The sequence below is a fragment of the Manihot esculenta genome, chromosome 8, assembly GCF_001659605.2.
Source record: "Manihot esculenta cultivar AM560-2 chromosome 8, M.esculenta_v8, whole genome shotgun sequence".
Classification (NCBI taxonomy): Eukaryota; Viridiplantae; Streptophyta; class Magnoliopsida; order Malpighiales; family Euphorbiaceae; genus Manihot; species Manihot esculenta.
In genome coordinates, this window is record NC_035168.2 from 37,437,579 (window position 1) to 37,448,026 (window position 10,448).

Below are 10,448 nucleotides of genomic sequence, written 5' to 3' on the forward strand. Positions count from 1 at the left end.
ACAAACAGTTCCGGTGGGTTCCTCGGTATATAACTTGTGATAAAAATTACAAGCAATAACTTTTAACTTATCTATGAACCCAATTTTCATAGTCATCTTTCAGCATGTTGATTCTATTCTACTTTCGTCTGGATAGAGTTTTGGCATGAAAAAAGAATGTATTTCTATCGCCAACATGCAACCAGTAACACCTGGATTTTTAAAATCAATGGATCTCTTCCCTCTGTAAAATGATCTCCAGCTCCTTCTTTAATCTAATCTCAAGCTCATAGAGATTTGAGGAAAAAATTTTCTCTAAGCTTCTCTGAATCCCCTTAATGCGAGCTAACATGACTTTATTTTGTTTGAGAATATGGCCAAAGATCTCCTTATTCCAGATTTGGAGGTCTTCAGTGATAGAAGCCACAGTCCGCATAAAACATTCCCTCTGTCTCCAATTATCCTTAACAAACTGCTTGAAAGACTCATGAGTTAACCAAGTTGCCTGAAACTTGAAGGGGTGAACATTGCTTAAAGCTTGCGACGGGTAGTATAGATGCATAAGGAGAGGCCTATGATCTGAACTAATTCTTGGCAGATGGAATAAACTAGCCTCAAGGAGATAATGATGCCATTCCTCATTACACAGAACACGATCAAACCTCTCAAAGAGAGAACCATGTTGCCAGGTGAAAGCTGGACCACGAAAATCCAGGTCCCTAATATCTGCATGAGAGACCCAGTTAATGAAATCACAACTAATGCCCATATGAGAGGAAGAACCACCTTTTCTTTCATCAACTCTTAAAATGGCATTGAAGTGTCCAGCAAGAACCTAGGCATTTGATTGTCTAACATTCAAACAGTTAAGGTTATGCCATAACATATTCCTAATGCTGGGAGTGGGACTACCATATACCATGGTTATAAGGAACTCATCTCCACTCTTATATCTAACTTTAGCATGGATAAACTGACGATGATTGGTTAGAACATCTACATTCCAATCCTCTGTCCACAGAAGCCAGATTCCCCTCGAAAACCCTTCGGCCTCCACACGGTGAGAGTACGTGAAACCCAACTTCTTCACCACTTTGTCTGCTCTAATACCACTTATGTGAGGTTCCAGAAGCCCAATGAGACTAGGCTTGTGGCAGTTCATCAACAACCTAAAAGACCTGATAAAAGCCGAGCTTCCCGCCCCTTGGCAATTCCAAAAAAAACATAGACATAGAAAATAAACAAGTAAAAGAGAAGACACATACTTTAGTCCCTAAGGTAAGGGTCTATAAAGGGTTTTTCCTCGAAGTCACTTCCATCCTCATCCAAGGAATTTGAACTAGAAGGCTCATCCTCAACTCTAATACCCTCCTTACCAACCTCCAGATTATGTAAGACTAGAGGAAGTTGGAGTGTCTTAAAGAAACCCCATGCATGCATGTTTAGGGGCCTGAATTATGTGCCGTTGGAGAAGGAGCGAGCCTCTGATTTAGAATTGACTTATCCGAGGGTTCACCTGGGGCTGCTTGGAAAAAACCCCTTCACTAACCTTCTCCTGTGGGCCTGAAAAGTTGGATGGGCCCACTTTGATAACTTTGTAGAACTTTGAGTCAAAGGAGGATCTGATCCAGATGGCCTGATCAATGAATCTCGAGATGGGGTCCACCTAATTAGAACCCTCTACAAGTGAGGCCCGCTGTGCTTTAGGAGCATCCAAGTGTGCACCAGTAGTTTTCCCTTTTTTGGGTTTCTGAAAGGATTTCCTATTGGATTTAGTACCTATCGCATCCCTTTTACGGATTTCAGGAATAATTATCCCTTTATTATTTGTCTCTTGTAAAGCAATGTTCTAATTAGCCGATTTCTCGAGATCACCTAGAGCCTTGTCCTCTCCAAGAATCTCGAAGTGAGATCCACTCCCCGTGTTAGTTGCATTTTCCTTGCCATTCCTTTTTTAGGCAATTCATCTCAGCCTTTGCACCACCATCCAGTCACCAAAATCTTCTCTTTGCGACGATGGTACTGATTTCTCTTTTACCACAGTGGCCGGTGGAACTCCCCCTTCATGCAGATTGAAAAGATATATGTGTTATTATGGCATGCATGTCCGCATGAAAAGCAAATCTGATAAAGACACTCGTATTCAACCACTTGAGTACGGTCTCTGACCTCAACCTTCGAGACTAGCGGCATCCTCAAGTCCACAGGGACAGCCATCCGCGCATATCTACCTCTAGACTCAGCAACGGTGTTATAATCAAATTTTATGGCATTGCCGATAGCAGAACCAACTCTTTTAAGAAATTTTTTGTTATATTGATGCATAGACAGCCTGGTAACCTAATCCACAAAGCAACATGATAAATAGAGTCCTTATCAACATCAAAGCTGGGACTCCAAGGCTGTGTTAGGATGTAGCTACCCATGAGAGTCCATGGTCCTTCCGATAACTCTCTATAATAGCCCTCATCAGAGTTAAACTTAACCAGGAAGAACTCATTTTCAATGTCCAAGAGTTGCAATTGATCCACCTTCCGTAGGATTTGTAGCCTAGAGAACAAGCTTTTATAACAAATTTTCCTCCCAAGGACTTTGATTACACCACCACTCTTCTCCATTTTCTTGCCAGCTTGTTCTCCAATTCATAGGAGAAGATGACTTTAGGAACAGGTCTAGTGTGCACCACCTAGACCTCTTCTTTGAAATCCACATCCGTATCTAAGCTGACTCCATCATCCATCTTTGCACTTTCAGACTTTTCATACTTGATTTTTTATTTTTAGGCCATAATTTTTATAAGCTTGAATTATTTATGTGAATTTATTTTTAAAAGAATTCATTTATCGTGTTAAAAAAAGAATCGAAATATTTTATTGACAAAATAGTATTAAAGTTGTTTTAAAAATAATAAATTTCAATAAAAGTTTAATTAAATCTAAAAGTTACCAAATAAAAATAAATTACCAATCTGATTTTTTCAAATTAAAAAATTAGTCTAAAATTTAACTAAATTTAATAATTATTCATACATGTGAAAATATTTTATTAAATAAAATACATGTACATGGTGAAAACATGGTGTGAGAATCACAAGTGGGTAGATGGAGGATAGAGCAAGTGGAAGTAGAAAAACAAAAAGGGCGGGTTCTTAGAAATTTACCAAAAGAGACCCAGTTGGACTCACTCGGGACCTCACCCCCACTTCCCCTCTTCTCCTCTCTTCCCACCACAAAGCCTCTCGTCTCAGACTCCTCCTCCTTCTCCCAAAACGGCATTTCTCATTCCTCAAAACGACACCCCTTTCCTGCACTGCCCATTTCTCTATCCCTCTAAAGGCATGTTATTCCCTCACTCTCTCTCTCCTCCTCCTCCTCCTTCTCTCCCAGCTTTTTCGTCTCTCTGTCACATCCATTAGATAAACCCGTTGACTTTTTTCCTTCCTGCTTTGATTTTTAGACGAAATAAAAAAGAGGGAAGTAACGGATTATGGACCAAGCGGTTCTCGATGATATTATCAGGCGTCTTTTAGAGGTTAGGGGTAAGCCCGGAAAGCAGGTTCAGTTATCCGAGGCTGAGATCCGGCAGCTATGTGTTGTTTCTAGAGAGATTTTTTTGCAACAGCCTAATTTATTGGAGCTTGAAGCGCCCATCAAGATTTGTGGTATTTTTCTTCTTTCCCTTTTTTCTAATATTCATTGCTGTTTTGTTTGATTTTGCTTGCTTTAGTTTTCTTTTCCTTGTTCTGTTTTTTTTTTTTTTTTCTTTTTGGGGGTTTCTTTTGGGGCGATTAAAAATCCTTGTTTAAAGTTAAACTATTAGTTGCTTAGCGGAAGTTATTTTTATGAGATATAGTTTATTTTAGTAACCCCATTATGATTGCTTTGTTTTCTCTGAGCTCCCGGTGTCAGGAGCACCTATTTCGTTTAGATGAAAATTTACATTGCTTACGGCTACCCCTTTTGTGTCAAGATTACTTTGTGCTTTAATTTGGTAAGCTGTTGTGTTTGAAGTGCTTTGTGTTACCTTTTTTTTTTTTGGTAATTTGAGATCGACTGGTTTTATGTGTGATTCAGAAGTGCTTTGGCTTGTTGGGAATAGTATGTCCTGAACCTCAGTGAACATAAAATCTGCATTAAGTTGAACTATTGACGATTACTGTTTATGTGGTGGCGATTTTGTGTTTTGGGTATGGTTATATTACTTGAATAATTGTGACCTTTTTTTTTTGGATTGCTTGCTTTCTAGTGAGCTGTGGCTGTCCCCCAATAAGCCATCTAGATTTGGCTTACTTTTCTGCAAACAGAAATTGGACATTTTATCATACCTGGTGTCATTTATTTATTTTAGAAAGTTTTATTCTTAACTACGCTAAAGCAGATTTGGATTAAGGTGAGCTATTGCGATTAACTCTATCTATGCAAGGCTTTTGGCTTTTGATTCTACAGATCAAATTGTAATGTGTGAGGTGGTTATGCTTGTATATGAGTATGGCTTTTCTTTTTTACTTTGGTGCTTCATGTTTATTTTTCGATAAGATGAGCGCTGAACCTATGAGGCTATGTGGTCTTTATGATGCCTGTATAATTTGTGGAGTGGTCTCAGTTTGTTAGGATTACTTGTGAAGTGGGATTATGAATTTATGATTGTTCAATTCTGTTTGTCACTACTTACTTTTTTTATGTCAAGTTTGTGGTTAGTGACTCAGTGGATATACAAGCCCCCTCTGTGTTCCAATGCTCTATGTGACGCAATTGGTGTTTGCTTTAGCCTTTTGGTTTTCTCTATGTTTTGTTCGGATTTCTATAAGAACCTCACAGATCAATAGACGCTTTGGGCATGATTTAAATGTTTACATGGAACACTATCAGTTAATAGTTGAACTCATGTTTGTACTTTCATGAACTTCTTGAAAGTGGCATTCTTTTCACTAATACTAGTTTTCTAATGTGTTTTTATTTGCTTTTATTATTTGTATTAACTTCATTAGTTAATTTATAGATACACAAGTTAAATGGCTTGAGCTAAAGGTTGCCTTTTTATTTGTTGATACATGGATCAAGTATTATGAGCAATAGGAAATAATATTTTAGTGGCATGCAATATATTCATGTTATCTCTTTGATAATGGGTTCATTTTCTGTATTGGCATAATTGTTCCCCATCATCACTCATAATTTTTATGTGATGGAAGACAAGAGTTTTGTGGCTTGAACCTATGATCTCTACTCAATGCATCTGCTGCCATCTGAACTAGGCTCAAGTGGTGTACAGTTGCTTATCAGTTATGCACTGTTTTTTTTTCCTGATCCATACTTGTTTCCATATAAATGTATATGGCTGTTATATGCATGGGGTACAAAGTCTTCAATGGCAGATTCTAATTGTTTTCTGATGCTGACACAGCACGTGTTTGGTTTAATTGCTCTACTTCTATATCTAAACTTAGTATAAATATCAGTTGGGTAACTCAAACTGGAATGTGGGGTCTGCATTAGATAATGTTGTAGAATACAATTTTGTTGCCATCATAGAATATGGGACTTTCAATGATGCTTCCTTATAACTAAGGTTTCTGTGAAATTGGCTGAGCCACTTGTTGCATTATAGACATACTTACAATGGCTGTGCTGTGTAAATTATAATTCATGACAATTTGGATGCACTAGGTTTTTTCGTCTCCGATTGATGGCAAGCATTGCTCGCCGAGCTTCCTCATGACGTGGAGTGTTAGAAAATGCTTTATATGGACATCTTCTTTGCATCATTGCCCTCTCACATAGTGAAACAAAATCTGTTTGTTGATCCACAGAGTTTGATTTATATCATGGATTCTACATCTGTTTTTAATTTCTATTTGGTGGATGCTGACATATTGGTGCCTATTATGAGGTTTGAGTTCTCTCACTCGCTCTCTTTTCTCTGAGTGTGCAAGTATAGCTGCACCCATGAGGTCTTTTGTTTGCTTACCTGACACAGCAAAATCTGCATGCTCATGCCTGTGTATGACGCTGTACGTTCTGCTGTATACGTGCAAACACTTGTGTCTGTATGTGAGGAACCTAGGAAGATATATACTGTTTTACCACATTCTTGCTTTCTGGTTGTTGAGGACCCTGCTTCTTGGACATCTTGCATCTTTGCTCCCTCATATAGTAAAACAAAATCTGTTTGTTGACCTGCAAAGTTTCATTTATATCATGATTCTATTCTGATTTATTATTTCTTTTTAGTGAGTGTTGATATATCTGTACCTGTTATGTGGTTTCAGTTTTGTGTGTGCATGTGCCCGCGCGCGCGTGTGTGTGTGAGAGAGAGAGAGAGAGAGCATAATTGGAGCTACACCCATGAGGTCTTCTGGTTGCTTACCTGACACAGCAAAATCTTTGCACTCATGCCTGTGTATGATGCAGTATGTGTCTGCTATGTGCATTTAAGCATTTTTTTTCTATGCGAGGAACCTCGGAAGATGTATGCTGTGTTTACTGCACTCTTGCTTTTTGGTTGTTGAGATCCTTGCTATCCTTTTTTTTTTTTTTGCGTCATGGTGGTAACCAGCCCAACCACCCACTTGTTGATGAAGAAGGGGGAATATGCACTATTGTCATTTACATCAATGGTGTGTTTCATTTCGTCTCTGATGGCAAAATTTTGGCATGTATTGACTGTTGATGATTTCTACACTTTTACTGATATTTGTATTGCTTACCCAGCTTTGTGAAGTCATGACTAGTGTCTGACTCTAGTAGGTGAACTTTAAGATGCTATGGTATAAACATAGATGTTCAACTCATTCTATTGTTGGTTTAGAGACAGTATTTGTAAAATAATTCTGCACATCCTGATATGATTCCAGGGAATGTCCAAAATATTATGTAATGTTGTTCTGGTGTAGATTTTTGTGCCTTGGTCATATCTTCAACAAGCCTTAAACTCAAAAATATGTGTGATGGTGAATTTTGTGCTACAAATGTTCACATGCATTTTTTTCCTTTTTGGAATGCTTGAGTTGGAAATGGCCAATGATCTTCAAAAGTTTAAGCTGGTTTTCTTTGATGCACCATCAGATCTTTTCTTTTTTCGTGTTTGGTTGCCTTCATTTATTGTTTACTAATGGTACACTAGTTATGGATTTGCACTTTGTGCCTTGATGTGGTTATGAAGTCATTGGTCTGAAACCTTTTTAATGTTCATGTGTGCCCTGCCCCATAATGATGGTGGAACTAGCTGATTGGTGAGAACGATAACAATTTTTTGAAAGCTTTAACATCTGAATCAGGTTGCCTGTTCTTTTTTATTTATTTAAAAGAAAGAGAAAAGTGTGCAAATGTCTGCTGATGAAGTCTGCCTATCACATGCAGGTGATATACATGGTCAATATTCTGATCTTCTGAGGCTGTTTGAATATGGTGGCTTACCTCCACGTGCAAATTACTTGTTTTTGGGGGATTATGTCGATCGAGGCAAGCAAAGTCTGGAAACAATATGTCTTCTCCTTGCATACAAGATAAAACATCCTGAAAATTTCTTCCTCTTGAGGGGAAACCATGAATGTGCTTCTATAAACCGTATATATGGTTTTTATGATGAGTGTAAGAGAAGATTTAATGTTAGGCTATGGAAGATATTCACAGATTGTTTTAATTGCCTACCAGTGGCAGCTCTAATTGATGAGAAGATTCTTTGCATGCATGGAGGTCTTTCTCCTGATGTGCATAATTTGGATCAGATTAGAAACTTACAACGCCCCACTGATGTACCAGACACAGGTTTGCTTTGTGATCTTCTCTGGTCAGATCCTAGTAAAGATGTTAAAGGCTGGGGAATGAATGACAGAGGAGTTTCATTTACCTTTGGTCCTGACCAGGTGACAGAGTTTCTTGAGAAGCATGATTTGGATCTCATTTGTCGTGCTCACCAGGTTTTACCTACTATAGTTGTTTAATTTGTTTGTCAGTTTTCCGTTCCTAGGACTTTAAGGCTGTTAACTAAAATCTGTAGCCACACATGTATCTTCTTATAGGTCATTTAGCTATCTTGTGTAAAATCTTAAAGCAGTTTTTAGTCTCATTTGTTTTGTTATCAATAACAATTGAGCCTCTAAGTTCCCCCTATATATTCCATATGGCCACAGTGGTAATGACTCTGGTTGTCCGTTCCTTGCAGTCCTTTGAGTTCTCATACAGGATTTGTTTTCTTATTGTTGCTAGCACTTCTATAACTCAATTTTCTCCATGTTGTTTCAGGTTGTGGAGGATGGATACGAGTTCTTTGCCAACAGGCAACTTGTTACTATATTTTCAGCGCCTAATTATTGTGGAGAATTTGATAATGCTGGTGCCATGATGAGTGTGGATGAGACTCTAATGTGCTCTTTCCAAATATTAAAGCCTGCTGATAAAAAGTCGAAATTTAACTTTGGGAGCACAGCCACAGCGAAGGCTGGAAACACTTCAGGAGGTGGTGTTTTTGGAAGTACAACTACAGCCAAGCCTGGAAACACTCCTGCAGGAGTCAAGGTAATTTGAAAACGTGATTGAAAATTTTAACCAAAGCTTACTGTTAGAATGCTCGACAGTGTACGATCTCAACAATGTGCATGCTTTTTGTAAGTAGGTAGTAGGCGTAGTTCATATTTGAATTGGTTATACAATAGGTAGCCTCTCTCTCTCCAACAGTTGACCTTGAAGCTATCTGACTAATTTCCTGTTCTCCTATAGCCTAATTATTGGTTATCATTTCTCCATTCTTTGGCCTCTATAATTCATGCGTGCATTTTCTCCCTATAAGTTAAGTGAATGTTTGAGTTACCTGAGTGTATTGGTTCTTTCTTCTGCAATGTTTGACATTGTAAATGCGGACTTGAATGTTGACAGAGGATCCCATGTAGCCGACCTCAACTAGTTTGGAATTAAGATTTAATCGTGGTTATAATGAATGTTGAATTTGAAGCAACAGTACACCAAGAATTTGAAATATTATCTCTATATCTTAGTAATAGGGAACTTTTTCTGTTATTAAAGGAAATATTTATACTGAATAAGTTGAGAAGAATGAAAGATGTCCGTCTAACACTAGCAATAGGTTATTAAGAGTGGTAGCTCAAAGAAACTATAATCTGAAAACAACATTTTGGCTGAAGATTTTTGGATGAAGCAACTAGACAGCTGAAAAGTTTTAGTTTGTGTTTTACGTGAAGATTGCCTGGTATGGTGTTTATTACATAATATTGCTAACTGAAGCAATCCTTTTTCTGGCTTGCAGTCCTTCCTGGGTGCAAAAGTATGACCAAGTAGACATCATGAACACGCTGAGATTGGGTGACAGGAAATTTGAGGCCCATTTAGCTTCGTTATAATTTACTGAAATTGTATAAAATGGGAAATAGAAGCTAATGCCAACGGATCTATTTTTACCCCCTTGCATAATTTTGTGATTGAAGATAGAAGGCAGTTCTCATTCTCTTCCTGAATGTACACTAATAGCTGTTAAACTTGCTGCTGTTAATTATTTCCATGTTACGCCTCATTCTTAAGCTCATTTGAAATCGAGAATTTTTCATAAATTCAATTAAATGAAAAAAAAATTTATTATTTTCTTTTGAAATTAAGGAATTTTACTCTTTTTAATTATTTTCTTTTAATTTAATATATATATATTAAATTAAACTTGATTTATAATTTTAGATAAAAATCATATATTCTAAGATAATTTGAGATTTTAAGAGATTGAGTGTATATGTCTGGGTGCAGGCAAGACCTATCATTTGAAATTTAAGGGGAAGAATCTGTGGCAAACGTAATAGGATGGACTGAATGAAAACCTAATTTCGTGCGGACTGGTTCATTCCTTCTTTTTACTCCAAGGGAGTCAAGATTGAAAATTCTAACCCATGGTCACTAAAATTTTGGGGTGTTAATTTTCTTTCTTCCTTTTTTTTTAATAATCGTCAATTTTCTCCCCAAAAATATCTTCATTTTGTTTTATTTTTTTCAGTGGTTGACGAGATTCCAGGATTCATTACTTTCTATGAGTTTGACGTTTTGTTTATGCTGGAAAAATAAAAAAAAATGGAAGTTGGATTTTAAAATGGTTTCATTGTGAGTAATTGAAACTTCCACCCTGAAATTACGTAACCAATTCATCAATAGCAGCACTTTACCTGCGCGTGCGAATCAACTCCTGATGCTTGCATTATATTTATATATGGCTGAAATGCCCTTTGCTCCTTAACCACATAATAGAATAAAAATTTAAATTTGGATACCTTTTAACACGTTTATTTTTTGTTTGATTGGTTTGTTTATTTTCTTCATTTGCTGGCTGCTTTGCAACTTTTTCAAATATTCCTACAACCTCCTTTATTTATTTATTTATTTTTTTTTAAAAAAAAAACAGAAATTTTCCAAAATCAAAGGTCACTTTGTTTGACTCCAGAAAAGCATAAGCCTGGAATCCTTTTCTTATGCCAT

General features: G+C 37.1%; 2 protein-coding genes across 2 annotated transcripts; one reads left to right on the plus strand and one right to left on the minus strand.

Moving 5' to 3' along the window:
- Positions 1–205: 205 nt before the first annotated feature.
- LOC122724450 lies at positions 206–1,419 on the minus strand. Its single transcript, XM_043959414.1, has 3 exons — positions 1,293–1,419; positions 899–1,182; positions 206–814 (listed from the first exon to the last, which is right to left on the minus strand). The coding sequence occupies exons 1-3, from the start codon at positions 1,417–1,419 to the stop codon at positions 206–208; spliced, it is 1,020 nt and encodes a 339-aa protein (XP_043815349.1).
- Positions 1,420–3,134: 1,715 nt separating this feature from the next.
- On the plus strand, positions 3,135–9,504 carry LOC110620842 (serine/threonine-protein phosphatase PP1 isozyme 2). The gene is made up of 4 exons (XM_021764759.2): positions 3,135–3,640; positions 7,338–7,897; positions 8,223–8,495; positions 9,241–9,504. Exons 1-4 carry the CDS (start codon positions 3,466–3,468, stop codon positions 9,262–9,264), a joined length of 1,032 nt encoding a protein of 343 aa, XP_021620451.1. The 5' UTR covers positions 3,135–3,465; the 3' UTR covers positions 9,265–9,504.
- The last annotated feature ends 944 nt before the right edge of the window (positions 9,505–10,448 follow it).

Bases quoted from the DNA above. Each gene is read 5' to 3' on its own strand.
- LOC122724450 (XM_043959414.1), bottom strand. From the start codon at position 1,419: ATGCATGCATGGGGTTTCTTTAAGACACTCCAACTTCCTCTAGTCTTA. The intron at 1,183-1,292 runs GTGACTTCGAGG...GGAATTGCCAAG, and splicing joins TTCCTTGGATGAGGATGGAA to GGGCGGGAAGCTCGGCTTTT. The intron at 815-898 runs GTATATGGTAGT...TCAAATGCCTAG, and splicing joins ATGAGTTCCTTATAACCATG to GTTCTTGCTGGACACTTCAA.
- LOC110620842 (XM_021764759.2), top strand. From the start codon at position 3,466: ATGGACCAAGCGGTTCTCGATGATATTATCAGGCGTCTTTTAGAGGTT. The intron at 3,641-7,337 runs GTATTTTTCTTC...TATCACATGCAG, and splicing joins AGCGCCCATCAAGATTTGTG to GTGATATACATGGTCAATAT. The intron at 8,496-9,240 runs GTAATTTGAAAA...TCTGGCTTGCAG, and splicing joins ACACTCCTGCAGGAGTCAAG to TCCTTCCTGGGTGCAAAAGT.